Source organism: Sminthopsis crassicaudata, chromosome 1 (genome assembly GCF_048593235.1).
Source record: "Sminthopsis crassicaudata isolate SCR6 chromosome 1, ASM4859323v1, whole genome shotgun sequence".
Taxonomy (NCBI): Eukaryota; Metazoa; Chordata; class Mammalia; order Dasyuromorphia; family Dasyuridae; genus Sminthopsis; species Sminthopsis crassicaudata.
This window is the reverse complement of record NC_133617.1, coordinates 385,540,069-385,555,458: the sequence shown is the minus strand read 5'-3', so window position 1 is coordinate 385,555,458 and position 15,390 is coordinate 385,540,069. Positions and strand designations below refer to the sequence as shown.

General features: G+C 35.3%; 1 protein-coding gene across 15 annotated transcripts in view; it reads left to right on the top strand.

Moving 5' to 3' along the window:
- PDZD2 (PDZ domain containing 2) overlaps positions 1-15,157 on the top strand; it is a 499,259-nt gene extending 484,102 nt beyond the window's left edge. For 14 of the 15 annotated variants that reach the window (XM_074279475.1, XM_074279477.1, XM_074279472.1 and 11 more), the window contains 4 exons: positions 2,886-2,987; positions 7,259-7,529; positions 8,857-8,994; positions 11,834-15,157. In XM_074279475.1, coding sequence (XP_074135576.1) covers positions 2,886-2,987; positions 7,259-7,529; positions 8,857-8,994; positions 11,834-12,000 — 678 coding nt within the window. In that variant the 3' untranslated portion in view covers positions 12,001-15,157. The remainder of the gene's footprint in view (positions 1-2,885; positions 2,988-7,258; positions 7,530-8,856; positions 8,995-11,833) is intronic. The other variant, XM_074279478.1, reaches the window with a different exon arrangement.
- The last annotated feature ends 233 nt before the right edge of the window (positions 15,158-15,390 follow it).

Below are 15,390 nucleotides of genomic sequence, written 5' to 3'. Positions count from 1 at the left end.
AGCTAATGGAGCTTAGCTGTTATTTTAATTTCTTATTGTGTAATGTACATGAAATAATTGCATATGACAACTGGTAATTTTACAATTAAAAAAATGAATATCAAAAAGCTGCATCCTGTGATGGATGCTGTTTTTAGTGAATCCAGAAATATCTATGTTCAAGAGATTGCACTAGACTCTGTATGGTTTTCTATATATGTATGAGAGAGAGAAAGAGAGAGAGAGAGAGAGAGAGAGAGAGAGAGAGAGAGAGAGAGAGAGAGAGAGAGAGAGAGAGAGAGAGAGAGAAAGAGAAATATGAGAGAATAAGAGAATTCCCCTACTAATGCATATTGGCAGTCAGTCTGCAATTCAAGAGAATTGTTTCATGCTATTTTTGCTACTATGATTCTAACTCCTCTTACTACATTCTATCTCCCTTAATCTCTAGCTTCTCCAAGCCCTTAGAATGTCATTATACAGATAAGAATAAAAGCTATGGTTTTATAAATAGGCAGAAATCAAGAGGGTTGTCAATCATCTGCTGCTATATAACACTTAAACTTCTTGAGTTCTTATTTGGGGAATATGTCAGTCATTTCTGGCTCTATCCCCACCTACTTGGCCATGTTCCTTCCTGTTCCTTCATTTATCCATTTTCATTTTAAGGTCATGATTTAAATGTATAGTTTTATTAGATTGATGAATAGCAAAAGCAGAATTATTAAATTAACAACACAAACCACATATCCTGTCTGTGGATCCAGCTCTTCTCTTTGAGGCTAGAATCAACCTCCTTTCTCTTCAGCCTTTTAGGTGCAATACAGGAAAAAGAATGTCCTGAAAGTTTCGTGATTTAATTATTAATGTCTGGTCTCCCTATGAAGAGGAGCTAGACAACTCTGGATAGGGTTAGCGACCATTATGGATTCTCATGATCACAGCAAACAAGCAGGATTGGATTGCTCCTGCAATGTCTTATCTCTGCCATCCCAACACCTGCACTGAGCAGATGGCCCTGGGCCAATGGGACACAAGGCAACACTTAGTACAAAGCATGGCTAGTGAGGGAGACAGTCATGGCTCAGCTCTCCACCACCACTGTCTCTCTTTCATCTTTGAAAAATCCTACAGTTGATAGTGTTTCGATGTCCATTTTTGTCTTGTTCCATCTTGGGAGGGGGTGTAGCCATATCCTCCTCTCTGGGCCTAGAAATCCCAGTAAGCATAGAGAGCAAATCATAGTCATTCTCTAAGTCAGCAAGAAGTTGTGGTTGTGGTTGTGGACTGTTGTGGCTGTTTGAGGTTCAGTTTCTAACTCTGTGACCAAGCAGAAAATGCTATCCACTGTTTTCGTGGCAAAGATACTGGAGTGGTTTGGCATTTCCTTCTCCAATGAAATAAGGCAAACAGGGTTAAGTGACCTACCCAAGGTCACCCAGCTAGTAATTGTCTAAGGTCAAATTTGACCTCAGGTCATCTTGACTCCAGGTCCAGTGCTCTATCTACTAAGCCACTTTGTTGCTTCCAGTAAGGTTTTAAGTATAAGAAAAAGTCATTGTTTCATTACCTGACTTAAGTTCATCAATAATAAAAAAAACCGGTGACAAACATAACTGATTGTGAAACATGCTTTCTACCTCCTGGCAGGTCCAGAATGCAAAATGAAGTATTTTTTTTTTCAGAAGTAGCCAAATATTTGAATTCCTTTTGCATTTCTTTACTGCTGTGCCAAGAATAGAGACGGGTAGGAAAAGAAGTGTCATTGGAAGTGATAGTTTTCATTGGCATTCTTTTTGGAAAAAAATATTACTAAGATTCCTGTGAAGTTTTATTACCTTGAAGTATTGGGATTAGAACTGCCCCTTTGCAGACTTCCTGCTTTTTTTAGATGAAACTAATATTGCAGGTTATATAAAGATAAATGGACTAGGCTCCAGTCTCTGTGGAAATCTTATTTCTAATGAGATGGTCTTGGTATATTAGTTTTGACAGCTCTTGGCACAGTGTTAGGTTGAAGGTTAGCCACAGGTATGATTGGAGATAGCTGTTTGGCTCCCAAGAATCAGCAGGAGGTCTAGTTAACATCCTTCCACTGCTGTGAGATTTTCATGTTTTGAGTGTTAAACCTGCATAGCACATCCTGCTCTGGGCAGTGGTTCATTGCTTATTCTTAGTACCCATAGAATTTTCCAGATATGTGTACATTCCATCAGTAGGGTAGAGTATAACATACAGTTTAACCATCAATTCCATGGGATCACCTTTTCTCTGTTTATACCAATTTTTTCTTCTCAGATCAGTAGAGTATGGGAACTTTAAAAAATATGATTAATTAATTCAATGTCCAGTGAGTCACCTTTATTTGATATTTTTCTAAAAGTGGATAAAAGAAGAAAGAAAATTAGAGACTTAACGGAAAATTTAGAAATAATCAATTCCAGGCCTCATTGTTCCCTTCTGCAAAGTGGGGATGATAATGACATCTCTTCTTCAGACTGATTTAGAGGATGAACTAAGATAAGGGATATAAAAGTACTTTTTAAAATGCCAGGCCTAGACGAATAGTAGTTTACAAAGTATTTTCCTCACAAAAACAAACAAAAAAGAACCCTTTGAAATCACTAAATTAAATAGCCAACTGTGTAACTGATACTAATACTGAGATATATCCAGAACTATACAGCTCATATAAATATCATAGCAGAAGAGAGTTTTGAATCTCTGGCTTCTGACTCTTAAGCCCATGAACTCTTTTTTGATACTCTAGATCAAAGGGAGTGTGTGAAAAGCCCAGAATAAATAAGTCTGTTCTCCAAAAGTAAACAAAAGACTTGTTTACATCATTTTTTTTGTTTTGGTATGAAGGGGAAAAATAACATTTATTTTTGTTTCTCTTTTATTAGAATAAAGAAGATATTTTCTTTGTGGTTTTGAATAAAGAAAGTGGCTCAGGTCTGGGATTCAGCGTGGCTGGTGGAGTAGATTTGGAGCAGAAATCAATTACTGTAAGTGATGATCTCAGATTTACCCCAGGAAAACTGCTTGCCAGTCATCTAAAATTTGGATCAATTGTTTACTTGTCAGCATTCATTTCATTTCAATGTGAATCATAATGTACTTTAAAAGCTACCAGTTTGGGGGCAGGTAGGTGGTGCAGTGGATAGAACACTAGCCCTTAAGTCGGAAGGATCTGAGTTCAAATCTGGTCTCAGACACTTAACACTTCCTGGCTGTGTGACCCTGGGCAAGTCACTTAACCCCAATTGCCTCAGCAAAAAAAAAAGAAAAAGAAAAATACTACCAGTTTTTCTGTGCATACCATTTGACCCAGCATTATAACTGCTACATCTTTATCCCAAGGAGATTAAAGAAAAAGAAAAAGGATCCACATGTACAAAAATATTTATAGCAGCTTTTTGTGGTGGCATACAATTGGAAATTGGGGGGATGTCCATCAACTGGGGAATGACAGAATAAACTGTAGTGTACAATTGTGATGGAGTATGAATATGCTATAAAAAATGGGAAGGGGATGATTTCAGATAAACCTGTGAAGACATAAATGATTTGATGCAGTGAAGTGAGCACATCCAGGAGATCATTGTAAACAGTAACAGCAATATCATAATGATGATAAACTGTGAAAGACTTACTCTTATCAAGACAATGCCAAAGGACACATGATGAAAAATGTTGTACAGTTCCAGAAAGAGAACTGATGAACTCTTTGAGTGCAAAGTGATAAAACTCTCACTTTTCTTGTTTTTTGTTTGTTTGTTTATATAGCTAATATAAAAATGTTTTGGCATGATTTCACAAACATAACCAATATTTCATTGTTGGCCTTGTCAGAGGATGGAAGGGAATTTGGAGCTCAAAAAAAATTTGTAATGATATAATTCTTACCAGCAGTATATAAAATGAAACATTGGAGCCTGCACTACTGAGGAGACAAGTGATATGCTTTTTATTGGTTAACAACCATTAAGTGCCTAATAGGTTATAAGCACTGTCCAAGTTGCCAAGGCTACAAATAACTGAAACAATCTCTACTTATAATGAGCATCTATGCTAGTTAGTGAGACAATGGCATGTACAAGTATAGGTAGGACAAATACGAAGAAAGCAAACACAAATCAGTGCAAGAACTTAAATGCAAGGTAGTTTGGGAGGAAGGGAAGATACTAGCATAACAAGGGATAAGGAAAAACAATGCAAAAAATGTCCAAGCTGAATCTTAAGGATCAGGATTCTGTAAGACAAAAGGAGAAGAGCAAGCATCCAGGCAAGGAGGACCCCCACCCAGTGTAAGGTATGGAATAGGACAGTGGTCCTCAAATTTTTTAAATAGGGGGCCAATTCACTGTCCCTCAGACTGTTGGAGGGCCAGACTATGGTAAAAACAAAAACTTACACTGTCTCCACCCCTCAGCCCATTTGTCATAACCCAGCGGGCCGCATAAACGTCCTCAGCAGGCCGCAGTTTGAGAACCCCTGGAATAACAGATGGAGTGTCATGTGTGAAGAATAGGGAACCATTAAGAGTTTGAGTAAGAGTGAATGACAATGGCAGCACTGGGTAAGAGGGACTGGTATGGAGAGAGACTTGAAGCAGAAAGACCAAGTAGAATTAGAGGGACCTGAAATAAAAGCATAGCCAGTAGTAGAGAATTTAAATACTTAAAGATACTGTGGAAATAGAAAAAATAAAATTTGACAACTAACTGGATATTGAATAGAGAATAACACCAATGTTATAACCTAGAACACAAATTCTTAAACTGTGGTTCACAACTCTGTATGGGGTCTCATAACTGAATGTGGGACTTGAAAAATTATCATTATCAGCAAATGCTTTATTTGTATACCTACTTTATATACTTATATATCTGGAGTCATGTAGAAAGGGTGAAAAAGGGAAAAAGTTTAAAAAGCCTTGACCTAAAAGAATAGTGGTGTTTTCAATAGAAATAGGGAAGTTTAGAGGTATTTGAGATGTCTCAGAACATCCAGTGTAACATAATAGACTAGAAGTAGAAATGCAGATCTGAGATGCACCAACATTGACATGATAATTAAACTCAGGGCATGTGAAAAGGTGAGAGACAGGAGAGAAAAGAAAGAAGAAGAGAAAGGAGAATAGGAGACCTAGGAAAGAGCCCAGAGAACATGAACTGTTGGGAGACATGATATGGATTATAAACCAGCAAAAAAGACTGAGAAGATGGTGGACAGGTGAGAGAAGATCCTGAAGAGAAAAGTGTCCCAAAACTCACAAAGGAGAGAGCATCTAAGAGGGTATGGTGGTCAAAAGTTTGAAATGAAGCAGATCAAGATTGGGGGGAAAAATACCATTAATTTTTTTTTTTATTAAAGCTTTCTATTTACAAAACATGCAAGGGTAATTTTTTAACAATGACCCTTGCAAAACCTTCTGTTCCAAATTTTCCCCTCCTTCCCCCCCCCCACCTCCTCTAGATGGCATTACATTAAATACATTAAATATGTTAAATCCAATTAAATTTGACAATGTAGAGGTAATGGGTCACCTTGAAAAGAGTTGTTTCAGTCAGTGATAAAGTCAGAAGCAGACTTCACAAAGTTGATGAGTCAGTGATAAGAGAATATTCCAAGGACAGAGGGATGATTGAGGAATCTGTTTAAGAATAAACAGGAAGGAATGGAATCGGGGATACAGAGAGTGAGGTGGATCTTATCCAAGAAAAGGGGGAGGGGGAGAGAGAGAGAAGGGAAGAAGGAGAAAGAGAGAGAGAAACAGAGAATGTGAGAGTGAGTGTGAGTGTGAGTGTGTCCTGGGATGGATGGGGGCAACTAGATCAAAAGATTTTGAGATGAAGAGGAGTAGAGAAGGAATTAATATGGATAATATTTTTTAAAAAACACATTGACATTAAGGTACTCTTCATTGATAATTTAATTATTGGCTTGATAACTAAGTCTTAGTAGATATCAGTGGTGTTGCTTATATTATTTGTAGAGCTCCTTTTAATACTTTTTTCATCTTTACCCTGTGTCCTAGAAACTGATGAGCTTTTATTTTGCACTTATGAGACCAGTTTGTGTTTATGTAGAAAAATTCTTGCAGGAATTTTCATTTTTTAGGCTGTTTATATCCCTCGGCAAAGTAAGTGGAAGGAGAAGAAAAGTCCTAACTTTTCTCTGGGGTTCTGGAATAGTGTGAAAGAATCTGCCCCAACTTACCATCAGTATGTCTTTGTCACTCCCCTTCTCAGTTCCTTCTGTTTTAAAATGAAGGAACTGGATTAAATGGGCTCCACGTTTCCTTTTGGCTTTAAATCTATGATCCTATGATTTAGAGTAGGGGAGATCTGAGTTCAAATCCTATTGCTGCCACCAAATAGCTTTCAAACTATGAGCAAATCGTTTTACCCGTCTGAATTTTATACAGTACAATGGGAATAATAATCCCTGCAGTACCTACTTTGAAGGGCTGTCCTAAGGATCAGATGAGACAATATACATAAAGGTCTTTGCAAACTTCAAAGTATTATATAGTTATTAATTATATTAGTAAGAGCTAGCATCTGTGTAGCATTTTACATAGTTATCTCATTTGAACTTCTTAACAATCCTGCTAAGTAGATGCTTTTAATTTCTCATTGTTGTAGATGAAAAAACTGAGGAAACAGAAGTGACAAGATCACACAGCTAGTTCAATATCTAAGGCTACATTTCAATTCAGATCTTATAAAGACTTCAGAATTCTATCTGCCTAGCTGCATATGAACTATTATTGTTTCATATTAGTCAAACTTACTGAAGGCATAGTTTCTTACAGTAGCCAAAGAATTTATGCTAATTTGGTCGAAGGGTTTTTATTTACATACAGATTCTGGGGTAGGGTAATAAGGTTCATTCTAAAAAAAAATTTTTGGCTTACTTTACTTTGGTAAAGCAACCCAAACTTCATGCCAAAATAATAATGACTTTTAAAAAAATGATTTGGAAGGTCTTTGAGATCATTGGAGGGAAATGGAGTGTATGTGTTTAAGTTCGCAAGATATATTAAATTCTGTCTCTACAATCAATAATTATTTACTCATTGCAAATGATGATATTTGGGGAGTGGGACACTAGCAGCTGAGAAAATCATAAAAGGTTACATATTTATTATTTGCCTAATAAATATTGGATTTTAAAAATGTGGTCCTTTGATCAGTTAAAATAAATATCAAGTTACTATGTTTTTCAAAAAAAAAAAATTAATGTATTTGCTTTCCCTTCATTTATATAGGTTCACAGAGTGTTTTCTCAGGGAGTGGCTTCTCAGGAAGGGAGCATCCATCGAGGAGATCTCATTTTGTCCATTAATGGTACCTCATTGGCTGGGTCCATCCATGGAGATGTTTTGAATGCCCTCCACCAAGCAAAGATGCACAAAGATGCTGTTATTGTCATCAAAAAAGTAAAAGATCAGGAAAGGGGCACTGCCAGGCAAGAGCCCACTTCTTCAAGTGGAAAGATGTCTATGTTCAAAAAGGATGTTATCCTGGAACCTGGAATAGGTGAGATGTCAAGTCTCTAGAACCAGAGAACAGGAAACTGTGAAGTGGAGGGGGTCAGAGGAATTGACTGGAGTATGATTTGACTGTTTTTCTGTTTCTTTGAAAACCAATATTATAACTAGAGATGATTTTAAATTCTCCAAAGATAAATGCCTGGATTCAATATGACTTTTTACCAACTTATTTTAATATTTTCTGCAATAAATGATTTTCTGATGTTTCAAAGTCCTAGCTATATAGCAGGGTGACAGATTTTTACCCAAGATGCCAAAACTTAAAGAACCCTAACATCACTTTTAATTTCATCAACATTAGAACAACTGAAATTAGCACCTACTTAGGCTAAACCATTAGTTAAAATAGGAAACTTTCTAATAGAATGTGTCTTCCCCCTATCATAAACCCTCAAACTGCACCCCACGTGAGTTCCTCATTATGTTGCTCTATTCTGTTGTTTCTCCTTGGTGGCATTTCCAGAGACAAATGTCCTGGAGCCTCTGTTCAATGATGCAAGCCTCCAGAGATCTCAGTCTATATACTCAAGTCTCATACTCCACTTCAAAGATCTTGTCCCCTCAAATATTAGGAATAGTGATAAGTGACTGGACTTTTGATCTCATTGAAGGTGCCTTGATGTCTCAGTGGGAATAAAATTGGATCTCAGTCTAAGATTAAGACCTATAGTACGATTGTAGGCTTTTGAGAGAGAGGATCTATTAAATGTTTTTAAAACTTTTAAGGTACTGATCAAATGTCAGGGTGTTATGATTATTGTTACTAATAATCACAATTATTACAACTATTACTAATAATACTGGCATTCCCATAGCATTTTAAGGTTTGCAAAGTGCTTTACATTTTATTTCATTTGATCCTCACAACCACTGTGGGAGATAGATGTTATTAGGATGAGGAAACTTGAAACTCACAAACTTGCAGATGAAGAAATTGAGACTCGGAGAGGGGAAGGGACTTCTCCAAAACAACACAGCTAGTAAATGTCTAAGTCAGGATGTGAACCTTCTTGTATGTTCACTATACTTTGCTATTCCTTGGGAAATTTGTCTAAGAAGATTGTCATCTTAGTAATAATACTCATTCCTAGATAGTTTTGTATGGAGATTACAAAACCCTGCTGCTACTTCTCTCTAAAAATCCTCTTAGGAACATATACTATCTTGGTCAGAGGTAATGCTAGGGATCCCCCAGAGATTGGTAAGAATTCTTAACTGTATGTCAGAGTTCTTGTTTCTGAGATCTTGGTGTAGCTGTGAGAAGAATGAACTCAGACAGTGCTCTAACACCACCTTTCTGGCTTTGGGGGCAGCAGGCAAACAGGCAGAGCTGAATGATGCAGTGTGTGTTGAGTTACTGAAGACCTCTGCTGGACTAGGCTTCAGTCTTGATGGAGGAAAAGCATCTGTGGCTGGAGACCGACCCTTGCTAATAAAAAGAGTCTTTAAAGGTACTGTACCTGGAAAAGTCACTACATTTTCTGTGATTTGCAACTTGGTTTCTGGATCTAAAAATTTCCATGTCATCTGAGAGAGGCCAGGTATTTTCTAATGCATATGAAATATCTTAGTAATAAAATTTGCTACTGTAAAAATGCTGTGTTCTCTAAAAACCCTGGGGGTTGAATACCTAACTACTACTAAATGTACCTTTCTTATTTCAACTGAAGTTAGAAATGTTAGTCTAAGAAAAGGGAAGGTGCCGTTAAAGATGTCTTATTTCTAGTCCTAGCCTTAGAAAGGAAAAAAGTGCTTTTGAAGAGCACTATTGAATTTTGACGAAGTTTCACATCAGCTTCTTGAGTGAGCCTTTTTTATATCTAGATAGATAGCCATAGTCAGGAAGATCTAAGTCCAAGTTAATACTTAGTCATAGTACTTGTATGATACTGAAGAAGTCATTTTTCCTATGCCTTAATTTCCTCATCTATCAAATATGGGGGAAATTATAGCAGGCACTTCTCAGAATAATGACTGTAGAGGATAAAAATCTTATATATTTGGAAAACAAATGCTAATTATTAATTTCATTAAATTAGTGTTACAATAGCAATGAAAAGATTATAAATTAACTAGAAATTGGGAGCCCTATGGGAATTATGCTGAATCTAGTAATTGGGTAATTGGCAAATTCACTAAATGTGTTTTCCAATCCTGCCCCCACCATTTTGCACTTTTTAGGATCATAAGCATCTCTCTCTCAATGTCAATGAACTTCAGTTTTCTCATCTGTAAAATGGGGATAAAGATATCTCAAGTAATTTAACTCTCAGGTTTGTAATGAGGATAAAATGAGATAACATGTAAAATGTTCTACAGAACTTCAAGTATATATGGACTTCTACTATTTCCTCTTTAAAATTACCCCTTAATCACTCTATGTGTCTGAAAAACTTGTTCTTAGTTTTTTTGGTCAATGACCTCGCCCCTTTTAATATTTGTTTAGAATTATATAATTATAATCTCACACAACTTGAGTAAAGAAGTCAAGTATTGTTGTTCCCTTTCAGCAAAGGGAAAAACTTAAGACTCAAAGCAATGAAATGATTTACTTAAGATCATCCAGCTAGTAAATGGACAATCTAAGACTAAACTATAAATCTTTTAACTCCTAGTTCATGTTCTTTAAATATACGTGAGATATACATACATATAAATATATACTTGTACATATACATATACCTCAGCACTTTCTGTGGTGGCAGAAAAACTTTGGAGAAAAAAGGAGAAGCCCACTGATTAAGAAATACCTAAAGAAAATGTGGTATTACAAATATAATGGAATATTACTTTAAGAAATGGTGAACACACTGAATACAGAGAAGCATGGAAAAACATGTATGAACTGATGTATTGTGAAGTAAGCAGGACCAGGAAAAGTATACATAATGACTACAACAATATAATTTTTTTAAAAAGAACCACCAAAAATGTTAACAAACTAAAAAAACAAGTTTGATTCCAAAGAGATATGAGACAATATCTGCCTTTACTAATTTACAGAAGTAGGGATTCCAGAGGTATGGAACATTATATGTTTTGTTAGATTTCAATTTTCTTGATTTTTTTCTTTTTTCTTTTTCTAATCACTTTGAAAGTTATTTAATAAAAGAGAGAAGTCCCTGGGAGTAGGTAAAAGAATAGAGAGAAATTTAGGCAATTTAGCAAAATATATCAAAAAAGTTTATTAAACAAAATTTATTTAAATAATTTATTATGATAAAAGCAATTCATAATTATAATATTACATCTATTCTCTATAATACAAATTTTTAATAATAGAAATTTAAGATATATTTTTAAAAAATGAATAGGTACTATTGAAAATAAATTTTATTGGTATATTTTGCTTATATCAACTTCATTTCCATTTTCCTTTTCCCTAACTCAGGGGTAAAAAAAAAATTTTAAGAAAAAGGAAAAGAAATAATAATTCAACAAAACTAAATGACACATCAACTAAATGTGATGGTATGTGCAATATTCTATATCCATAGTCCCCAGTCTCTATTAATAGAGGCTGAATTTGATGTCAAGCTTACCTGACTCCAGTGCTGTATCCACTATTTCACTTAAATGCCTCTCCCATCTTTGGCTATAGGTAATATGGCTTGGGTCTTTGGATCCACGTTCCTTAGAAGTATGCCAATAGAATACATCAAGTTCACTAATACATCAGCCTTCCCATAAAATAGTTTTTTGGCCTCAAGAATGAAATATTGCCCTCGATATCACTGACTAAATTATCAGAGTTAGATGTCCTTTGGGATTTTTAATTAATAAAAAAAAAAAATTCTACTTCTGTCACAGATAAAGATTTTCATTTTTAGAAGTTGAGTATGAATGTTTTATTTCTATATCAGACCAAGAAATATTTCTTTCATCTCACTGATATTTTTGATGTTCAAATATTAGTTATTCATGGTCCTTTGATCTTAAGTGGTCAATTTCAGAAATTGAGTATGCGATCCTTCAAAGTGTTTTCTGTTCACCATCATCTTTAAGCTTCCTAAATTTCCTTCTTCTGTCCAACCTCATTTTTTGGTCTTTGATTTGTTTAATGAACACTGAATAAAAGCAAATTACCTCTTACTCAGGATAAGCCCCAGCTCAGTTTCATTTGTACCCAAGTTTATAAATTTGCTGTTGGGGCACTCAGAAGTAAAGAAGAAATATGTTCCAGTCCCAGGGTGAGAAATTATTTATTCAGTTTTCAAAGTCATGGGGGTGGGGGCTTTTTACTTCTTCAGGGTCCTTACTCAGCACTTCCTGTTCCTTCTTAACCCATAGGTGGTACTGCAGAACAAGCCGGGACGGTTGAAGCTGGAGATGAAATTCTCGCCATTAATGGAAAGTCACTGACAGGGCTCATGCACTATGACGCCTGGAACATGATTAAATCTGTCCCAGAGGGGCCTGTGCAATTATTAATTAGGAAGCACAGAACAGCAGTTTGAGCCACATTGTGGCTTGTGAGATTGGCCACAAAGAACTCTTTCCAGTATCTCCCCTTTCCTTCATTTTGTTTCAAAGTGACTGTAGCAGTTGAATGGAATCCTTAAAACAGCCAAGAGTCGCATTGGTGTGGACCAGTGAAGCTTGCACAGATGGTCTTTTGAGAAGAATCCTCAGACCTTCCTAGAATTTGGAAAGGTATTAAAAAACCCTAATGATTTGGGGGTATTGAAAGACAATGAAATTGAACTCTGGGATCCCTGTCACATGAAGCATTCTTAGCTGGGAAAATCACTTTCAGTTGTGTGGCTGTCCTTGGCCTTGAAACAGAGTTTTCTTGTTAGGGATATCAATTTTTGCTTGCTATCATGACAAAACAAGATTTTAGATTGTGTCCATATCATTTAGTCATTTTCTGTCACCGTGAGTAGAATACACACTAGCTTCCAATTTTTATAGAGTAATAGAGGAAACTGAAACACACATCTTCAGGGACAAAATGAAAAGGACTGTAGGATAGTGTATCATTTTGTGGATAAAATTAACAGGATGTATTGAGTACATGGAAAGCTGCTGCCATGTTTGTAAATATTACCTGAAGAAAAAAGGTTTAAAAATAGTTACTCATGTGGCTGAGCTTAGGAATTCCCTATAACTGAAAAAAAACAAAAATGAGGAAACTGCTCAATGTGGTAGATGTGTCCTTCCAGAGGGCTAAGGATAGTGAGATAAATTCTTTCTGAAGACATGTCATTTGCCAGGCTAAACTGATAAGCCTTCATAAATATTGTGAAATATACATTCTATCAATCTCATTCTTCTCAATGAGTGTCACACCTAAAAAATCAGGACATACTCATGTAGAGTTGTCACTATCACTAAGTTTTGGGACTTTGTTTCAATTGGCTTTAATTTTTAATCATCAAATATGTCTTACTGTCCACAGATTTATCAATATGTACTGTAAATGAAGTTTCATCTGGACACTCTAAATTGTCTTAAGGAATTTTTTTTTTAGGAAATTAATATTTCTAAGTACTAGATCCTATCTCACACTGTGGATAACGTTCTTGTTGCCCTTTCTATCACAGTACATTTTCAAATGTGTATCATTTTTGCCAAAGGTGATGGTGTCCTACTGAATACTGTTGTGACCCTAAATCTTTGGTTAGGGTGCTTTGGAATTCCCTCCTTATGGTTCATTCTCTTAAATATATGACAGTCTGAAGGAACTCCATTGCCCTTTTGTGTGCCCATTTCTTCCACCAAAATTGGTTGGGGAAGTTATTTGTTAATAATCTTTGAATAAAAAAGAACCCTTTCTTGATAATTTTGGAATCTTTACCTGCTTGTTTATCTTTGAAATGTGTAAATGCTTCTAGATTCCAACCAAGAATAAGGAGTTGGGAGTCTCATTCTGTCATTTCCAACTTTTGTGTAAGCTCAAATCTCTTCATTATTGTGCAAGACTCAATCACCATCACCAGTATCAAAAACTTTTATTTTTTTTAATAGCTCATATTTGAAGTTTGCAAAACTTTCCCCATCTCATTCAACCAATGAACACAACAGGAAGCAAGAAGATAATGAAAAAAGATAATGATTAAAAAGTACAGGTCATTCTTTTCAGATAAAGGGGTAACTATCATATAGTTAAACCTTATCTCTATGTTATTGTCATTGATAAAATTTTTTATCAATTTATATCAATTTATAAATTGATAAATATTTCTGTTGATAGCCCCTTTAATAATTTTGTCATATAATTCTTTTAAGGGTGGTGGATGCATATTTGTTGACAAGGCTGATGTTCTCAGATAAAATAGGGTTGATGACAATTTAAATTGATAAAGGCAGTGAAATAAGTTCTTTTTGAAGACGTTATTTTCCAGGCTAAACTGATAAGCCGTCATAAATATTGTAGAATACATATTCTATCAATCTCAATGAATGTGAGCTCAAAAAACAGAGTATCGGCAGAGTTGTCAGTATCACTAAATTTGACTAATATGAAAGCTTAATTCTGTGGACAGAGAAAGAAATTTAGAAAGCACTGCATTTCAAAGAAGCCTGTTGAATCCTTCAGCCTACATGATTGATATATACTGATTTTCCAGGAATTCCAGGTCCACCTAGCATTTATGATTACCTTTCTCAAATTTGAGAGAAATTTTGGTTCTCTGACTTCTCATCTAGGAAGAGAGGATGGCTTCTGAGGGGGGAGGAGGATGACCACATGTTCAATGGAATCAGGTGATTATTTCAGTTACCACATAGCATTCAGAGAATCAAAGCCACTATAGAGACTTTTCCCCTTACACTCATTGGAATCAATTGGTATCAGTATCCTTCAATAATAAATAAGTAGAAACAACTCCTTGCCTTCTGTTGTGCTGATTGGCCAAATAAGATGGAGAAAGTTTTGCAAACTTGAAATGTGAGCTATTTTTTAAAAAAAATTTTTGTTTGGATCTGTATAGCAGCTGGATTAGAAAGAGCATGTGATCTTTTCTGAGACTTCCTAACTCCTTATACTTGGGAGCTGGAAGGAAAAAGCTTGTTTACTAGCCCAGGCATCAACATTAAAAATGTCACTTGAAAGAGCTCCTGGCTTAGCTCTCTTGGACTCGGAGGGATTATGCAAAAGGTATGACTGGATTGGACTTGACAATAGAAAACATTTTTTATGTATTCAAGAGTCTTAGGATATGTGTTTCAGAAGAACCCTGCAGGTCCTACTCTTTTTTAAATGCACACTAATGATGATATCCCACTAAAACTGTTGGTTTTGTCTTTTTTTCCCCACAAATTAGTCATTCACAGAAAACCTATAGCAGATAATATGTGTTAGGGCATGTAAAATGTAACCATATTTTGCAAAAAGTGAAGTAAAAGTGAATGGGTAGGTGTAAATGGAACCCAATCTATTTCAATATTATGTGTTTGGATAAATTTATACCATACTTGTTGTATGATGTTGTACATTTACAATTTATTTATATAAAATAAAATGCCTTGTATATTAAAATGTGAGTGCAATGATAGTAAATAGACTGTACATTTTTTAAAACACTTGCTTTTTTCTCTAGGCTATGTAAATCTGCATCTCTGTAAACATGGGCTTTTAAAGTAATTTTCAAATAAACACTCTTAGACTTGTTTCATTTAGCAGTTTCTGAATCAAATAGAAGCAACTTCTTTCTAACTTCTTTCTAGACAGTATAATAAGTATTAAGTACAAACAACTGGCATAGTGTTTCAAAAATTATCACTAATATAAATAAGTCACGTATAATAAACACTAATCAATCAACAATGAAGACAAACCTGGAGGCAATTTTCAACTAAAATCTGAAATAAGAATATTATTTTAAAATATTTTTCTCTTAAGC